General features: G+C 38.0%; 1 protein-coding gene across 4 annotated transcripts in view; it reads right to left on the bottom strand.

The window, feature by feature from the left end:
• The window catches only part of LOC124272894 (homeobox protein Meis1-like), a 109787-nt gene that overhangs the window by 35251 nt on the left and 53882 nt on the right, over window positions 1–20654 (bottom strand). For all 4 annotated transcript variants that reach the window (XM_046708117.1, XM_046708118.1, XM_046708116.1 and 1 more), the window contains 2 exons: window positions 13483–13640; window positions 2991–3067 (listed from right to left, as the gene is read on the bottom strand). In XM_046708117.1, the coding sequence (XP_046564073.1) occupies window positions 2991–3067; window positions 13483–13640 (235 nt within the window). The remainder of the gene's footprint in view (window positions 1–2990; window positions 3068–13482; window positions 13641–20654) is intronic.

Below are 20654 nucleotides of genomic sequence, written 5' to 3'. Positions count from 1 at the left end.
CTTGAATGCAATCTCCTGGCCTGTTAGTCGACAAGAGTAAATGCCAACAAAGAGTGCCAAAATCATAATGGCCACTGTAGCCAGTAAGATAATTTCCCCCTCTTCAGATAAGCCATAAACATTCCTGGAATTCCATGGTAAAAGAAGTCAGTGTTTCCTATAGATAATGTAGACAGACCACTGTTTACATACAACCAATATTTCCACAAATTATTTTCATTACTTGCAATAAGCTGTGATTTTATCAAAACAAATTCTATAAGTAATTCATTATATTCTCCATAAATCTTGTAGATTATTATTTCTTGATAACTTCCATCATAAACAGAGCTGTCAATTTCGGAATCAATTTTGAGAAATGAGCATCATAACGGCAAAACTGTATGTGTGAAATTGACAATGTAAATATACCGTAACACACATGTATTGCACCCATGCAAGGAGAATCTACAGTGCAGTAAACAATCCCAAGAAGATTGGCTGTAATTGAAATGTTAGACCAATGATTTGCAGCAAGGCAAATTCCCTGTGCCAGGTTTGGTTCAAAGACTAACAAACCCTGTGGGTCCCTGTGGCTCCACAGTTAAAAGAGTTATGCCAAAATATTTTGACCTTGTCAATTGCACTGTGGAAGAAATGCTCAAGGGGTATTTCTCCAGAAAGCCAAAGACATGAACGACAGAACAGGCAGTATTCAATACAAATCTCTATTGGCTTGCTCTCATATGGGAGCCTTGCCAACTACACAGCCACGTGTGCGAAGCATTGCCTATAATTACCATGTAGATAACAATCCCAACAAACACACCTTCCAACTAGTTTTTTTCTTCCAGCTTAATTCCCCTGAATTAATACTGGCGTGTTATTTATTGAAGATTTTCATTATGTCCCTAAAAACTTAAGATGTCTGTTTTCCTTGAAATGATGACTAATATTAACCAAACAGTTATAAATTGCAAGTGAGATCATTAATTGATATAAATGTTTCTACTAGATTGGAATGATTTGTCAAACTGGCTAGTTAGTCTCATTTCAGTCCAGCGAAGCAACCGCTGCTCCTTGGAATGAGAGCATTGGTGACAATTAACCCTGATCCCAGTGTGTTGGCTGTGCTCTCCCTAGCGAGAATGACTGACAGCTACCTACATCAAATATATCAGAGTAAATCTCACTGATCCAGATAAGACTGACAAAGTATCCCTGGATCACCACGGAAACAGAACTACCGCTGTCTCCTACACACTCGCGCTTGCCATCATACTGCACAAATTAATCAAATCCTACAACTAAACCATCTTAATATGCCAAATTAACACATGCTGATGTGAAATATACATACTAATTTCTGAAATTGACAACTTCCTGAAACTAACATCTCAAACCATGAAATGAACAAGCCTAAAAATGAAAGCCCACGTCTTTGAAATTATGTACTGAATGAACCAAGAGTTCCGGAACCTGACGTATAGCACATTAAAGCACCGTGCTTGGTCCTCCACATCGCAAGTTACGTGTACCTAATCACTGTCACCCACGTCGACCTTTGTACCTTTCAACATGTGTCACTCTGGCTTGACCTCTGCTTACCTGAATTCACATCCAGTGATACTACCTTGTCAAATCAGAGCACAATATCGTGTGTGCAGCCATTGTGTAACACAGATTTATGCTTGTGAGGATTTGGTGATAACATGAGTACCAATCGTACTTGATGGCGTTTATCATTTCCCGAGTATTGTGGGCAAGAAGGATGTCCTTGCCCTCCCACCAAGTCACCTATCAACACATTTCCGATAAAATATCACTTAACAAGATTTCAGAAATCTACACCTGCATAATCTTGTCTGGGGCATATTATTGTGTACAAACAGTATTTCAGTTGCTCGCCCACATTTTATCTCGTTTTTCATCACTGGGAAATATTTCAAACTGTGAAGTGCAAATGATATTTACCTTTGACCCTGAGCACCTTCCTGAATTAACCTTTGACCCTTACCAACCTGATTAGGCCCTTACAGTATGACAAAAGCATTGCTTGAATTTAGATCATGGACAAAATAAGTTTGTGTAGAACAATAACCTGCTTGTATATAAATAATGTCCTAATTTGATATATGCAGTGATAAAATATTTGCAAGCTGGCAAGTCAAAACTAATAGCAATCTTGCAAGGCTATCATAATGCAATGTTGAGCTACTTTTACAGGAACAATTAACCCTCCCATTCCAAGGTCAGCTGGGAAACCGATCACATGACCATCTTGACTTAAAACTTCCGCGAATTCCTGTTTGCCTCTCATCATGAACCTGATATTAAATGGACATGTCGAAAACCCATCTATAAATTATAAACCCAAAACGTTGGGCATATTAAGCCGATTGGTTACGAGACGTTGTAATATTTTATATCCTCATAAAATACCTCCAGCCAATCAGCGATCAAGAAGCACAAATATACCTGCTACACAAACACAAGAACGCCACTACTTACTGCCCCCTCCCAAGAGAATGACAGTTTGTAACTTAATGATGGGTAGGTTGGACTCAACAGTTTGGGCTTGGGAAAAAAGTAGTAAAGTTTTACATTTTTTCCTCAAAACGACAAAGGCGGAACAAAAACGTCTCACTTAAAAAACATCCCCCTTAATCAGTGGAGGCGGTCGTGCAGCAGACATGGTCTCAAATTCCTCCAGGAAGATATGACAAGCCAGTAAACCAGCATCCATTTTTATATGTCCATTATCTTGGTGGATTGTAAAACTGCGTAACTCTAATTAGACAAATGGAGCCACAGACTTGGCCTCCCTCTCAAGTAGTTCGTCTAGCGGGGAGAATATAGTCGTCCACCTCATTAGTGGGGCTTCACCTTGCAGTGGTGACATCATTGAGATGATTTGGAGGGTCTCCTAGCTTTTCCGTGCCCCAAAGAATCTCCAAGAATGGTCTTAAAGTTGAGGCAAGTCTGGGGAAGGTTGCATTGAGGGCACTTACCAATTGTTTACTTGTAGTATCGTCAGACCAGTGTCTTGAGCTAGCTGCTTCTTCTGTTCTTCTGAAGGGTAGGGATGCTGCAACCAAAAGATGCCACGTCATTAACACAGTCAAAATAAACCTGCGTTTACCCACTTGCCATTTAATTGAGTAACATTCTCCTACCTCGGAAAATATTTGTTTGATTTGGGGAAGACTCTTTAAACTGTGAACTCAAATCTTCCATGGGAGTGAGTTCACATAACAAAATGTGTTTAGAAAGGATATTATTTCAGTGTCGATCACGAGGCGACTAAACAGAAGATAAGTAATAAGTTCAGTCTCTATCGTGGCTCGACCATCTGGAGTATATGCAAAGATTTTATTTTCAATTGTGGAAAAAAAGGAAACTGAGGATTGATATTATATGTTTTGTTCATTTCGTGGCCTCAGGGTTACTAGAAATACTCTATCTCAGAATATACAGCAAATATACAGGATTTCGATTTCATTGCACTCCAATAATGCAATAAATATGCTTGAATAAATACACATATAATATCATAAAACCCTACTTAAATGTTAGCATCTACTTAACAGTATTTAACTGCACAGAGAAGCCACACTGTTAGATGTCGTTTTCTTATGGGATCCACAAACAAAACTCAACAACATTCACAGTTGCACAAAACCTGAAAAATAGCCTATAAATGTAAAACCAATTCAAGCATTTCAAAACTGGATCCAATTTCTTGCCATACAGTGACATTAGAATACCATATAAAATATTTTTACAATTTGGGTGTAATGTGGACTCATTAAGAATGGCCATTTCGTATATCCTTGAAACTGTCATACAATAAGGTGTTAAATGCCAGTGGGGTGTGATGGCGCACAAACAATATACCAACGTGATTATGGACCAAGTCGTAATAGCACTGAAAGGTCATGTGGCAGTTTGCTAAAATTACAACCACGGGCCATCAAGCACTTCCAGCAACCACGGACAGGAAATACAGGGACTGTTCGGGGTTGATTTGGGAGATAGGGGGCTGGCGAGGGGGGTGGCCAAATGTCACGTCCCTTTTTACTCCCATCTCGTTAAACATTTTAAAGATGAAAACAATGCAGTATTTTGCTCTGACTCAGGGTCAGACTTCCATTGTTGTGATGACTTGAGACCTCAATTTTCGCCAAAGTTTTGTCGGCCAGTCAGATCAAGGCGAGCTGACAGAAATGATCACGTCTCGCGGGATTTTGGGAGTGACATGATTTCCAATCAGATTTTTTTGTTCATTACAACTGAGAAGCAGGTCAAGACCATCATAATCAATTCACAATTTTTCTCTTTTGCATATTCGTTATTCTATGTTTGAGAAAACGATTATCATAACATGATTATCATTTCCATATCGAATCCCTCGGCAGCAACGACACAGCTAAAGCTATGACCTTACAAAATATGTTTCCATTAAAATATTCAATATCCAAAAATATTTTTTTCAGTTTGCCAAAAAAAAGCTGTGAAACCAAATAAATGTTATTCAAACATTAAAGAAAATAATCTGGATTTAAAAAATAACAAATACTGAATGGTAAACAAATTGGTTTTTATCCAAACATAGTTGGAAACTGGATACCGATTTGCTGAATTTCTGTGTATACTTAGACTACATGGAGGACAATTCTGCAAAACACGGCTATTCAGTTTTCATTGTGGCACTTTCCTAATTCAGTTACCTCGGCGACATTGACCCTACTATGCACACAAAGGGTAAATACCCCATGTTTTCACAATTTATAGAGGCGGGACCGCCCAATCACAAAGTCAGTTGTATTGTGTACTTTGCCAACTTAGGCAAACAACTCCCACGACAGGGAAGCCAGAGACTTGCTTATGCACGGAGGATTACTAAGATCTTATTTCCTTTGTAACATTGAGTTGATACTTTTGTAGACTTCTCAATTTACTAAAAAGCATTATGAATAATTCCAAATTATGCAATAATGCAGTATCTGAAACTGATTGTGTATTTTATGATTCTCTAACCTAATGGTAACAAACTAACCAATTTGATTACTGATTGGAGCTTAACATGATATAAAATATTCAACAAAATGATGTATGTTTCTAATCTCACTTGCGCCTGTCAAGATCGCTGATAATATTATTGTCATATTATGTGTCTAAGATGGCCCAGACAAATTTTGTTTATTCGTAATAATTATGATGTCTGGGAATATTATTTATTTTTAGTAATTTGGCAATATTATATGTGTGTTTATCTTTCTGGATGGTGACCAAACTGCTTATCACGGGCAAGAAGTGATTTATTCTCTCCTTAATGTAAACTGTCACACAACAGTGAAACTAGCAACACCAAAATTAACATGACATTTACATCTAGTCACAAGCTTTCAAAATATGTGCACAGCAAAACACTCTTATAAACAAAGAAAACAGCCTAAAATACCCTGCCTCGTACATCACTCTATAATATACCCTGGCATCATTGTATATTTAGACCTTCCACTAAAAATACTTTTTGGCAGAGAACAATTTTCCTTCACTCCAGAAATCAGCTATAGACAACTATGGACAACCATTTCTCTTCATTATAGACAAGTAACGTCTTCCTTGAGCATGATGTAAATAGAGCTAAATTAAGTTGGCCAAGTACATCTTGAAACCACTGAATCGAGCTTATCTAAAAAACAAACAGGAAACAAACAATAGAAGCCCTTGATACCTATAAGACTAATGTTGCAAGTTGAAAAACTAAACTAATTATCTTAAGACAGATAACCTATATAAAAATCAAATTGTCACATTTGTTTGAAATATTTATAGAGACAAAAAATGCAAACTAACATGATTGTAGAAATGAAAAATTTCCCCGAGCTAACAAACAGGTGTTGGGAAATTAGCACATATCACTTTCTCAAAATAATGTGTGGTTATTTTCCTGAGCATGCATGCATTTATTATTGAAACATGACAGAGTTTGAAGTGTGTTTTGGTTACGAATGTCAATTTCTTGTCAATTAGCAATTAACAACATTCCAGTGCTGAGTATGATAATACCTGGAGTGTAACGTACATCACCTGACACAATTCAGCTGCCGCAGCTTCAGCACCCACAAAAATCTGCTATACTCTGGCTAGATTTCAAATAGTTATTTTAACAGCTTTACCAAAAATACAATATGTCTCAAAATAGTATTTACAGTGAGATAAAACATTATCAATCTAAATCCTTCCAAAAATACTTCCCCTAACCAGATAGAAGGTACGACAAAACAAAAATGTTTCCCTTTTTCAAAAGACTTAAGTCTGTTTATTTTCATCCCAATTTCTAGGTCATTGCCAGAGTTTTCAAACGGAGCTGCAAGATGTAGAAACTGACTGGTGCCTGGGCTCATCTCAGTTCATCATGCTACACAGTGGGGCATTAAACTGTAGACGGAATTAAAGGGAAGTTTTTAGAAATATCACTTATGTGTACAACGGTGAAGCTATGCTGGCTAACATTCTGGTTTATTTGAAATATAATGAAAGCATCTTGGAGACTGTAGATAGTAATTTTATATCTAAACCAGCATTAACCAAAATAGAATCCATCTGTCATAATGACGTCTCATCAATTAGGGCAGTGGAATTCATAATCTAACATCTATAAAGAAATACTGACGTGCAAAGTGTCTTGATCTCCATGTAAACAACGATCAGTTTTATTCAAAAGTGACATAAGTTGTCTGGTAGTGATGACTGCTGATTAATAACACTAAGTGGTAAATAATTATAGAAATTAAACACAATTACGGAAACTCTCTCTGAGAGGGAGAAGGTTTCATTACATCTGTGAAAACAATGAATGTGCCCCACAGCTGAAGAAATGGGATGTTTGTTTGGTGTGGGGAGCTGGACATGGACACTTAGTGTGGTGAGTGACTGACACAACAGCTACTGGGGCACTACCCCCAGCTGAGTCCCCCACAGGACATGATGTACTTGCCACCCCTGTAATCAGCCTGACCCCACCCCCAACCCAGGTCTTGTCCACTGAGGGATAGCTACCTCTGTGTTTCCTGGCTAGGCAGTTGATGTAGGTGGCCTTTGATACACCACCAGTACACCAAGACTATGTACTTCATCAATGAAATAAGCCTCATATTGAAGTAGGTTACATGAAATTGACAAAGTCTGGGTATGATTCAATAAGATGAAAATTATTAAAACTACCGATAAATACTAAATTGAAGCAAGATTTGTTTCCAAACTGATTAGATTTCTCATAGACAAAAAAGACATTCATCTAGTGAAAGCAATTCCAAATTCAATATAGCACAGCTCACTGGCATCATTGTCTTCATACGTCAATCAGTCACATTTAATCTGCATATTTAATTCCAAACACAACCTAGATTTGAAATTAGATCCAGAAAATTGCAGTTTCTCCTTTCATAAGCTCTGGAGTGTAATTGCAGGATAGTGATCCGATGATCAGCTGCCCAGTGTCCAGTGAGTGTACAATAGGGGTGGGTGGCTGGTCATCAATTAGGGAGCACAGAGGGGGACAAAGGGATGGCACTTGTATCGAGTGGTCACACCAGTGGACACAGGGTAGCCACAGTTCACTGCATTTACCCTAGGTGGCTAAATGGCGGGTATTGTACGGGTAACTGTGTTTGTTTTGACGGTCAGTGTCGGTCAGCTTGTCAGTGCATTATTGATGTCATAAAGATTGGCCGGAGATGGCCTGGACAATTGCTAATCAGGGTTTATGTTGCATGTAATAAGGGAGACTCTATGGCATCCCCATGCTCTGTCACACATTTGGCTTTGTGACACCTGAAATTTACGACAGGGATGTTTGATTTGGGCATTACACAATGTAAGAACTACTCAAGGAAAGACCCTGTTTCCATCATCATCTAAAACAGCTAATTGAAATTTACGACTTGCACTTTTCAATTTTTGATAGTGATGTATCTGTCATTTACATGTTAGTTTAATAAAAATGTCAAAACTTGTCCATTTCACTGAAATGAGTATCTCTCTTGTCCATCAAATCATTTCAGTCAGGTAAAAATTGTCAATTAATGGTATACGTTGTTCTCAAAAAGCATTCCAAACACATTACCTGTCTCGTGGCAAGCATGCCTTTTAACTTGTCGTGTCATTTTTCCACAAAATTAAAACTGGCTTTGAAATTTTCAAAATACTGTGCGGGGAGTTGGGTCTCATCTTGTTGCCCAAGTCGTTTTACACCATATATCAAGCCAATCAAACACATGCTTGTAAGTTTTTCATCATAAAAGACTTTTTTCATCTAACTTGATCACAGAATCAGTAATTTGGCCAGGCCTTTTACATTTATCAAAGGATGCATTGATAGTGTAATTAAAAGCACGATGCAGTTGAAATCCAAGCATCAAAGACAAACCAGTGACACAATAGATAATGACAATCTATACATCAACAATTTACCAAACACAAGGATCCATTTACAAGCCACATCTAGGCTGCGAAAAGCCAAATTGAGTGTTTTGTTGTTTTGGACCTACACGGATGATATAACAGTGATTAACAGTAATACTACAGAATAACTTATAGCCTTATTGTGAAATTATGTATTGATCTATTCATGCAAGCAACAATTCAAGTTCCTCTTTTCTTGATTATCGCAAAAACATGATGGAAAACGTTTGGTAATAGCTCTGCAATTTAAGGACTTAAGCGAGTCTATATTCCTACATCGTTTGCTCGATTCTCATTTCCTTGTCCATCCGGCTAGTGGCAGAAAAAACAGTGCACATCCGAGCAATTATGCCATTGTCTGAAATTAGTTACGCTTCTTTAACAAATCGTTGTTTTCAAAGGACCAGTCTTAAAACAATTAATGTTTCAACTAACAAGTTGCTGCTTGCAGCTACCTAAATGTTTCTTTTTTCATGATTACCTGGCGATGATGTCGTAAAATATTTCAAAGAGTTCTCAGATAAAGAAATCCATGTTTCCAATCAGTTTCCCAGATCCATGTCATATCTACTGACATCAAAACAACCACAAAGACGGTCGCTGCAAAGTCTTGTCATTAGGATATTTAATAAAAGAATGGCTGCAACCAAATACTGTTTGTGTGAAATGTATACCGTATCGCCTCAAGCTCGGAATATGAAAAACTTTAATCTACAGTTTTAAAGACCTGATTCGACCCATTTACCAATACCATGATTCTCAAGTCATTTGAATGTCACTGAAAGCAGTGGTGAGTACCGATAAATTGATGGAAATCTAATTCCTCATTTGCTTTGTTGGTAGGTTTGCCGATTCATTTTCTCCTAATCAAAGTGATATACCTACTAGAATACAATGTCAAGACTGTGGTGTGTAGGTCCGAAAGTAATTGTACAAACAGGCTGTAACTGAAGCATCTGCATTATGCATGCTCTTCTACAAATTGAATTGCCTGTTATCAGTGCCGGGTCGCCCTATCCAGTTAAGGGAATCGTAAGCACCCCAATGTCAAAATGGGATTAACTGGCCCCACACTCTCTACTCTAAGTAGATTGTTTATCTGAAATTTCTCAAACAAATGACTGTAAATACTTTGGAGAAAGACAGCGAAAAGGCTGCTTATTTTCATCATGTATATTTGATTTGCATATCTCAGCATAGAAATGACTCATTTTGTCTAACAGATTATCGGAATTCCCACAAATCGGACATGGTCACTAATTTTTCAGCGAACAGAGCAGAATGAACGACCACCCGTAGACCCCCTTGTCAGCTCTCCCAGCTTTTAAAGCCAATATTATTGTGTTTTCATTGTTTGCCTGAAAGCCTTTTAAATGAGAGAGAAAATAACTCTATCGTAGGGTTTGGTAAACTAGGAAAAAATATCCGCTTAATTGAAACATTACCAGATTAATCCAACAGCTTCCACGGATCATTGGGCATAAATAAAAAGAAAATATAATTGTCACGCTTACTAGCTTTGAAGTACTCATAAATATCTTATTTTGTGCGATCACTCTTCAACTTTAATCAAATGAGTGTAGGGAAAGTTTTAAACAGATTTCGTTTGCCATTAAGGGAACTCAAGCACAAAATGATTTTTCCTTAAGGCTTGTGATTTCAACATTGCCTTGTAGGAGATAAAATGAAGCTATCTAACTTTTCAAAAAATTCCTGCAAGTTGTTTAAAGGCAAATGTGTAATGCAATTGTTGAGAAAAAGTACGAAAAGATTCGGAAATATTGCGATAACATTCTTGCATCCCACATTGGCAATACAAACCATAAATATGAAATCTATTGGAGAAAACTGCCTTAATTTCCATCAATTTTACTGGCATTGTGAGTAGTCTCCATCTTGTAGATGACTGAAAAAATATAAGTTGATACCATTACTAGACATTAATTTCATTTCTACACTATTTCGTTCAAGCTCAATAATTAAATTTATCATTTTCTTAGGCAACCTGAAATAAACACAATCAGACTTGATGATGCTTCTTAAATATGAAAATTTAAATTAAAGATGCACTAAAAAAGTAATGGAAAAAAGTAATGAAATATTTCCCATGCTCTGCCTCCTTCTGAGGTAAAAGGTTTTGCAAGCAATGCTCTGTTTACTTCAGATAAATACCTCAATATTTTTTCACAGTTGGAAAATACAACAATTCAATAGTCACTGATTGGTAACTTTGCCGGCAACATTGTGACACGAACAAAATAAAAGGAATTCTTTTGCTGATTTCCCAGATTCATTTAAGTCAGCTGGCCAGTGCGCGTGATTGAAAAAGGCAGTAATTAGATTTACCTGCCCATTAATTAAAGAATCTATACGAACTTCGACCTGCCTTCAGATTATTAAAGGGCATCTTTTCTTTGAGTTCCACATTAGTTCGGAAATGAGGTCTTACGAAGGTTCGCCTACAAGCAAGATGGCAGCCGAGCGTAATTGAGTCAGCCCGACGACATTAACAAGATAGCTCGACGTTAGACGCTGTCTTTTCCGTTTTAGATTTTTTTTCCCTCTGCTCAACAAACTTCTTTCAAGTTGTCTATTCTTGGGTAACTTTGTTTCTATCGTTTATCGAAAGTAAAAGTGTGGAACAACGATACTGTGTTTAAAGTTGCTGCCTTTTGTATGATATCAACAATCTCATGTTCGTAAGTCGAACCCGGGACACTGGAAATCAAAGCAAATTTTGATATGTTGCAATTAACAACTGAGTCAAGAAACTTGAAACATAATACAGAATTTTACCAATTAAACCCACAGAGCTACAACTGAAAGTTTTCTCAACATATCTTTTGACATTAAAACCCCTAAGGATTACTCTGCATTTCTTATGTTACAATATTTTTACCAAATATTCCTGTGTAATATTCCAGATTGTTTTCATCCCTCCAAACATTTTCAGCTATTCAAACAAAATCTGTGCAATTGGAGTCTTCTGTCCAATAATGAGCATTTAATTGCTTAATGAAAAATACATGTTGCTTAACGTAGTCTTTGTGTGTTTCCGTTATCTGTCAGAAACGTCCTGCTTCCTGGAGCAAACTTTTGATGGCGGAAGTTGTGACTTTCCTACTACCTAATTACATAATATGCAATATACTAACGACCATATTCTCATTAATCAAGCTCTGGACACCTCAAAAGGAAGGTTCTTTAATTAGAAATTGTTCAAAGCGGGGTCTGAAAGGGGCATCCCTTCTCTTATCATGAGCGGTAGGAATGACTCACACGCTCTCACAAAAGACGGGCCCCTGAATCAAAAAGATAAAGAAAATTAAGTTTAGATTAAACAAAAGAAAATCAGCAATTTCTTCCTCATTTTCTCCAGAGTTGTTGACCGACAAAATTCTCATTACTAAGAAATTAAAAGTGTTGGAAATTAAGCAGAAAGTTAAAGAAAATCACCAATCCTTACTCCAGTAGTGGCATTCAATTACTTTCAAGCCTGTAATCTGACAATTTACACTGCAACACAAACCTTGCCAACTTGGTGAAGAACTTTTCACTTTTAACTTTGATAGTAATGTTTAGCTCATATTTCTAAACGTAATGTTCATAATAATAAGCTCTGCTGCCGTACAGGGACAAGAGGGATAGTTTTTTCACAGAGCCATCAGAATATATGGCCTGGGCCTCTCCAACTAGCAGTGGAGGATGTGGCATGTTGACCGATGCAGCCTCATAATCAAACTCTCATCTGGACATATAACTTGACCGTTGGTCAATCAAATAAGAATTACTCTCAACAAATAGTCATGGAGCGAGGCTTCTTGAAGTCAGGAAAATTGGAAAAGGGGGCAAGGAGAGGCAATACTTGGACAGTGAAACTTGTTCCAAAATCGACGATAGTGAAATGGGCGCTAGTGAAATCGACGAAGGCGGCAATTGCGATCCTGTGGACCCTATTACACTTCCCTATCTTCTTTCTACTGGTCATTTGCCTGTCATCTAAATCCTTTGAGCCGAACAAATTCGGCTGATAAAGCCCCAAAACTAACACAGGGTCTAGGCTGGCATCCCAAGCTGTCACTCAGTCGCCGATTTCTCATTAACTGCCGAAGTCTTTTAATACGCTCCCTAATTCTTGCACCTTCCTAGGTAGGGAATTATCACAAAGTTGGCGGGTGCGAAATCAGCCCTATCTGCTGTTCAATCATCGACAGCCCAAAAATGATAATCATCGGATTTTCTATTACAGCCACTCGGCAAATTTAGTCATCCTAAAGTCATGAATGTTAATAGAAAAATATCAACTCCATAAGATGGCCCAAAAGGATACTCCACTGTTCCCCCTAACAGAGATTTTTTTCACATTGAATCAGGCTGTTTTTTTATTGCGCAACTGGCAAAGTCGCTAGCGAGAGTGTGGGTTTAGGTATTGGGTTGGATTATAGGCGCGTTTGGTTAATGCCGCCATTATGAACAATGAGATATTGAACGGGAGCCCTAAGTGACTGAAATTTATAATAAATGGAAGCAATGGAGGACCAGCGTCCTTCTCCCTGCAGCCATTAATGCCACAAATCCTGCTAAGCATACCAAGGCATAAAATCAACACTCCTGGCATTTTAAGTGTGATTTTAGAAGGTAGATATCGTAATGTCATCATCGCAACGCCATTCTCTTTGACACTGGTGAAAATAAAACAATCTATCATTACCCCTCAAAGCTAATACTTTTCACCGGTTACACTGCACCGACACCCATGGAAAAGTTATAGCTACTAAACTGGACTGGAGATGGGATTATTTTCACATTCGATCAGCAATTGTCTCATCATGGCTAATTCTATTATCCCTGACCATGAGAAATTTATCACCACTACATAAACCTTTTCAGCTTTATGTCGTTCAAGTGAATTTTTTTTGGAAATGCCTGAATTATGTTTTATAATAAGTTCGTAAATAGTTTCAAAGTGGCTAGCAGTTGCTGAAGAAAAGTGATGAAAGTGACATTATTTGGGGTGATGTTTTCACTTACTGAAAGATGCTGAAATAGCCATGCCCTCATGATGTTAGTTGCAACTTTGGGGAAAATTCCACGTTTCTTTTGGCGTTTTGCTGACCGACTGTCTCCTGTTCCATCGTCCTCGCAATCTGTGCCTTCTGCCGACCCTACACTATTGTCAAGGCCATCACCTGCCAGAACAAACATAAAACATTTGAAATATACATACACATGTTGATCACACTGCTGAAATATGCACCAAATCTATGATGTTGACATACGATACGTGCAGACATGTAGAGCTAGCTCATTGTCTGGAGTAACATGTTACCTGTTCAATATTGACGATTATGTAAGTAATATTCTAGAACATGCCACTAGACACATCACCACAAGCATGAAATACCCACTTGTAACCTTGAAATAAACCATGACCATAGACAACTCATTCCTGTCCCAATCAATTCCCCAAAATAAAAACCAATAATTGTTTGATAAACATTTCTCCTTGACTGATGCAAATGTTGTCAATTTCATACCGAAATTGACATGTTTAGTTGGCACCAGTCATCACGTTTAGTGTTGTAAGTACCTCCTGATTGCCAATACACAATGCGACAGATGCGTTCAAACAATCTAATCTTAGATACAAACTTGAGGGCATTTAATAAATGACACTTTCTCAAACCATGTGTACTTTTCATGCCAATCTAAACATGAACCAGTTGACTGAATGATTCTTAAGCCTTTTGCATCCATTGTTGCAAGGAAGCGTCATTGTTGCAGCGTTTTCTTTAGAGGTCAGGGCTTTTCTCACTGACAAATAGGGCATTTACTTTCCACAAATTGTGAAAACAATCTCCGTTTCCTGAAAAGCTACAGCCTGATCGCTTGCGAAAAGAGCTAGAGGGAAAATTCTGGCAAAGCGCGCGAACCTCCATTGAGGAAGATCTGACAAATTTAATTTCTTCCACAAATAATCCATGGCCGAGAGAGTTTCATATGACGCAACTCTCGAGCAAGTGTGTTTACTGAAGTCACGGTTTAGTAACGTTAAGCAGTGGCAACAAACAACATTGGCGAACTGATTGAAAGGAATCATGGGTAATCCGACTAGCTTGCTCGTCAATTTGTTTCTTTTGTATCCTCCGAACAAACTTTGTTGAATTGGGAAAACTAAACCATTCGATTCCAATCATTGGACAAGTCCAGGGACTTCTTAACAGTTTTCTTGAATAAATGACATGGAGGAAAAAACTGGACCCAACATTTACCTTCCTTTTTTTCTGTCTATAAAATTTGTTATTTGTAAAATCATTAATCAAGCTCTATTCATTCAGTAATGTTGACATCTGCAGTTTTTTATGAACAATCACATGAATAAGTTCTATTTGAACTGTTCAGGCGTATTTTTAACAAGTCGTGCACCCAATCCATATCATTTGAAAAGTTGATATTCTCTGTAAAGAGTTATTTTTTTAAAATATTACTTTCTGAAACTTACTCACAGGTTTAAAGACTGACACTTTCAACAAAACCTGTCCCAAATGCACGATGTCAGAACCATGTTTAAAGTTCTCAAGAAGCAGGTTAAAAAATATGAACAAAATAAATTCTGATTCATATCACAAGACAATCTGAGTCACTGAATCACACGTCAGTGAAAGAAATATACAACTCTTACTCAACTCCACTTGTTCAGATCCAATATACAGTGAAACAAATATTTTCATATCCAGCCTATATTTTCATGGAATTGACCAGTACCCCAGAGTGCAGTTGGAAGCCCAAACAAGCAATCAATTTGGGGGGAGGAAAGGTTGGCGGCCTCCTGTAGGCTGAGGGAACAGAGCCTGGCCGAAAGCCTCTCCACTAGATCACCAAAGCATATAAATCACGCGATCGTTGCATGTAGACGCAATTGTGTCACTTTGGAAGCACACAATTTCAATATCCGCACATCGTTACGGGGATGAGGAGGGTTTTCAGCCACACGAGGGCCCAGGCAACACAGCCCCCAATCTCTGCATTGAAAACTTAATTATGATTTGAAAAGATGAAATGCTGAAAGAGAGCATTCTGTGTGTTAAGATGTATTTTCCTGAACGTAATGAAAACTTCGAAACTGTTTCACCCTCTGCTAAGAAACTTTGTTCTCCTTGATGATGAGATTTTGATGAGAGAGTAAACAACATTAAAAGCATTTTGTAAATAATGCATGTGTGAAAAGATATGCCAAAGTAAATAACATTTTCAACAGCTTAAATGAAGCATTAATAATTAATTAAAAAAACTTAACTGAAATTACATAAAATATGTTTAAAATAACAAATAAGTAAAAGTGAAAAAAATTCTTAATTAAGTCCAAAAGTTCAATACATAACATCTTCATGTAAGAGGAGTAAAAAGTAACCAGCAATAATACCGACAATGCATTCATAAAGGGAATATTTTACTGACACGCATAAGTAATGAGAAAACTATGCTAACCCACATTAGTTAAGAGAACCATTTACATCCTGAAGCAGTTTCCAGATACTCCCTGCCTACAAGAGGATGGATGCTGGGTACTGAAGATGAAATTCATTAGCTATTTCTAAGAAAGAGTCAACTGAAACTGTCTGTCACTTCCCGTTTAAGTCACCATCCATCTTCCCTTCCATCATCTTCCGTTAGTGTCACGATTCTTTGTACCAACTTGCCTAACAAGACTCGCAGGAAATTCCCACATAGGTAAACTCAAATGTAATACAGGTAGAAAGGCACATCAAAAAGCTTGGGAAACCTCATAGGATATTGACAGATCCCAAGTGAAATTAACGTCAGACGTATATTACAGCTCATGTCAAGAGGAATGTCTTTGAATTGGCCACTCCTAATAAATCTCAATAACTTCCTTTTTTTCAAATTTATGCATTTTTAAATACTGGTATCATTTTTTTAAAATATCGTTTTAAATTCAATTTCGGAAATGAATTTTCTAATCAATTTGAGCCCATCAATCATTATTGTGACAGTCATTGACATGTTTCATGTATATTACATGCCGACTTCTTCTGACTGATGATCAGTGATGGGCAAAAAGGAACAACTGCATTGACACACCAGCCATGGACGTTTATGAAGATGGAATATTTGTATTATGAAATTATGAAATTCCACACTAATTTGGTCATCTACCCCACTGGCGTTCCCGTAGAACATCAAATACTAACACAAAGACACGCAGAGGTCAAAGTAAAGAGACTCACTCGATAGGAAAATCCACGATCCAAAATTGATATGATGTTTGCAAATTAGATTTACTATTTTCTCAACCATGTTAACAGGATTTTTTGCCCCAAATTGTGCTGCACATTAGGTTTGATTTACTACTTGTGAAAGACTGCAAGACATATGGTTCAAAATGGATTTTTAATGCAGTACTTAATTTTTTTTTAAAGTCGTCTACTCAGGGTAAAATGTGATCTTTCATGTGGCCAGGATCCAGAAAAGCATAGTAGAGCGGGGACATTATGTAATTTACCTCTCGGTAGGCTAAACGCTTTATGAGGAATTAATGTAGTCCCCAACCTATTCATGTGTGGGTATTTCACTCTTCTGTATACTATACAAGTACAACTACATTCAGGCTTCATTTTGCCATAGGAAATAGAAATTTGACAGAGGTGCTGACCTGATCTTTGAAGCAATCACCTCATACAGAATACAAGATCGCCGATTTCACCAACAAAATGTCCGCATTTACAACATCATTGATGCATATTACCGTTTGTCTGTCCATGGAAATTAGATCTGTATTTGTAGTTTTGAGCATTGTATCTAATATGAAACCATTAGAAGGGGCCTTTCACAAGGATCAAATTACCTTACCAATTTGCCCTAATCCACAGAATTCAATCTCGTTACTATCACCAAGAGACAGACGCCGCAGCGACGTGCACCCAATGTTGGCTTGTTACATGTGGGACAACGTCGACTACCAGCACCCGATTTGCTAACTGCTCCATGGCAGGAGGTCGCTGGCCTGTGCCTGACAACGCTGTCCTCCATATATTTATTGCTCGAACAATTGTACCGAAAAACCAACAATAGCCTCATTTATAGCAGTGATGGGGGAAGAAGGTGTGTGTTTGACAGCTGAAACCATCTCCCAGGCTATGTCGTTTTGTCGTCAATTGCGCGCTGGTTTGAGAGGCCTGGTATTGGCAACACCATTTCCAACACCCCGGGATGTGGCCACGAAACAGAACCGATGCTGCCCACCGACCCGCTGGAGTCCTACAGACTGCAACTCTCAACAACAATGCCCTCTGGTGATAAAAGAGAGAACTAGCCCCATTGGGAGTATCGTTTTTCTCAACGCCAGACTTGCTAGCAGAGGCTGTATCATCACCTGGTACCAGTCGGACTCTCTCCGTGGACCCTACACTCCTCCCTACCCTCGTACTACCGGTGAAGAAATGCATAATTCATGATTTTATCGAATCAAAAATATGACTCTCGGTACCCAGGCTGTGTCCCTGTGCGGTTATCAAGCATCCGCATCCAATGTTGAATGTAGTCCGCGCTGTCTCATGGTCAATTATAGGTATTTCCAGACCCCAACCTCTCACACATGCTTACTGAACTCGTAGATCATTCACAAAAACGATTAAAATCTTCCAGGGGATAAAAGCCAGTAAGCTCCCTTTATTCTTGTCAGTTAGATATGAACAGGCTGAAAAAATGCCATTGGCAAGCAGCTTAAAAGCCTACAACTAAGAGTTATGATGCTCCATTGCACAATTATTTACTAAAAGTATCCCAGTGACAGCCAACTGACCTCATAGTAGTCAATAACATGACTTGATGAATTAGCAAACGGAAAAACCAACATGGACAAAAACTGTTTTTCATAGGTCGGGGAGAAAGCATTAATCACTAACTGCACAATCAACATAGTGAAATATGCCTCCCCTTATAACTTGATCCAGTATATAGACACAGCAATCAACATCACTCTTCCTGGCATAAATACTAGTTTCCTCATTCCAAACACACTGGGCAATTAATCTTATCAAAATTTCAAAATTCAGGTGAAAATTTGAGAGGACTTACAAACATAAAAGAGCAATTGTAAAGTATTTTGGTCCAAGAAACAATAAAATATTCATTCTATTCATTGCAGCGCTGTGTCTATGAATGCCAATGAGGAAGAAAGGACAAGTAAATGTGTGAAATGTACTGCACAAAAGCAGTGAAACTGACACTTAACAAGATGCTTTTTCATACAGCTCATCTTTATGATCATGTTCCATAGTTTCTGCACTGTCAGTTGCAAGATGACTTTTTGCAGGTGAGATATCAAATTTCATGTGACAACCCTGGCATTTACTAATTGTACTAAAAAAAAATCCTGTAACAAAAAACATGGGACTGTTTGTAACAGATTCCATGATATTTCGAGCTCACAGCCTTCTGATGTAACTTAACCTGCCTTTTAGTGCTGTGCCTTGCTACTTTTTTGTGGGATTCGGGAACCAAATTTTGCAGACTGCCAAAGAAATAATTTTTTCGTACCATGACAACGATAAGCAATTTTTCAACAAAGCCACTTCAGAATTTTTGTTTTGTTCACATGTATGTTTTGGTTGCCATGGTAATGAGAGGAAATAATACAGCAATTTAGAAAACCCTCGGTCGACTTGGTGTGATGGAATGCTGGCTGAATTTGAACAAGATGACAGGATGCAAATATTCCATCAAATCGGTGGTGCAAACCTCAGGCTGGAAGATTACATATCATTTCGGGCAATATCATAGACATTACTGGGGGCAACTTATCGATCCAGGCCAATATAACCTAATATGAATGTTCCATCCCTGGTTGTGACGAGCTAAACACTCACTAACCACCCCAAGCCTACCGAGTTTCAGGATTTTACAATTCCCTTAACAACAAGATAAGCACTTCTATTAGTCATGTAGTGGAAGGGAAAAAATATGATCTGCAATTTCATATGGCATATTGTTGGAGAAAATGCGTGAAAAGGATCGCGGGGTGCATCAGGGGTCATTTGCGGACTTGCCCTGCATGTAATGAACTTTTTGTTTGTCTAATCAGAACCCTCGTTTGGGCATCAAACAGACCCTGTCGGAGGGATGTCAGGGGTTAACAAATAATCGGGCTAATTCTGGCTGTGTCTGATACGGAGCCTGGTGGAGAAGTGAGGAAACTGTCACATATAAATGTAGACTGCGAGTAGTCAAGCTATTATCTTCTCCAAGGCCCTGGCCCTGAAATTTGCACTCACCGATATCGCAATTAACTACACAAGCATTCGACCAATCGCTGCACAACCCCACATTTGCCAATGATTTTCCACAGACCTCCAATACTTCAATTCATTCATCAAGGATCCCCTCAATTTTGACTGGCTGTCCAATCTGTTTGCTATTGAAAATTTCACCAGTTGTGACCCATAGCAACTTCAAAAGGCTTGAAATATGCACCGATTGCTCTGCTAAATTAAATTTCTAAATCTGTTTAAATGAATGAAGACTTTGACTTATAAACAGCTTTACATGGCTCCTGTCATGCTTATTGCCACCGCTGTCAATCTCAGCTCACAGGCCACGCACTGGCAGTAATTAACGAGGGAAATATCTTGATGAGAAAATAATAACTGGTGATCTATTGTCCTTGGTCATAAATGAATAGATGGAGAAGGAGAGAATGAATGAATAAATATTCCCAAGGAGTACTTTTACTGGCAACATCATACGATGCAATGTACAACGAAATGTAATAGATGAAACACAATAATTAAACGAAAATTGACAAACGTCTCAATGAGTTAGCAATGTACATAAACAAATGAAGGTAATAGCAGAAGAGACAATATAGCTTCCATCTATCCATGCCACGCGCCATAAAACAAAAAGATATGAATATATGCCAAAGTTGTCTTCGTTCTGTCGTGGAGCACAGAAGTAATTATTCGACAAATCTTGAAATGAACATTGACGCATTGATTTCTGGCGTTCATTACGGCAAATCTGACACTCTGGGGGTATTGGGAGCTTTGCTTATTGGTTACTAAGATAGAATCAATAAGGTTGGAAAATGGCACTGCTTTTGGAGACGAAATCTTGGGTAATATGGCCGAAATTTGGAAATGAGTGATAAAAATGCTGAGATTGGCTAGATTTGATAGTAACTT

This window comes from Haliotis rubra, unplaced genomic scaffold, assembly GCF_003918875.1.
Source record: "Haliotis rubra isolate DU_JTF1 unplaced genomic scaffold, ASM391887v1 Scf174, whole genome shotgun sequence".
Taxonomy (NCBI): domain Eukaryota; kingdom Metazoa; phylum Mollusca; class Gastropoda; order Lepetellida; family Haliotidae; genus Haliotis; species Haliotis rubra.
This window is presented reverse-complemented; position numbering and strand designations above follow the sequence as displayed.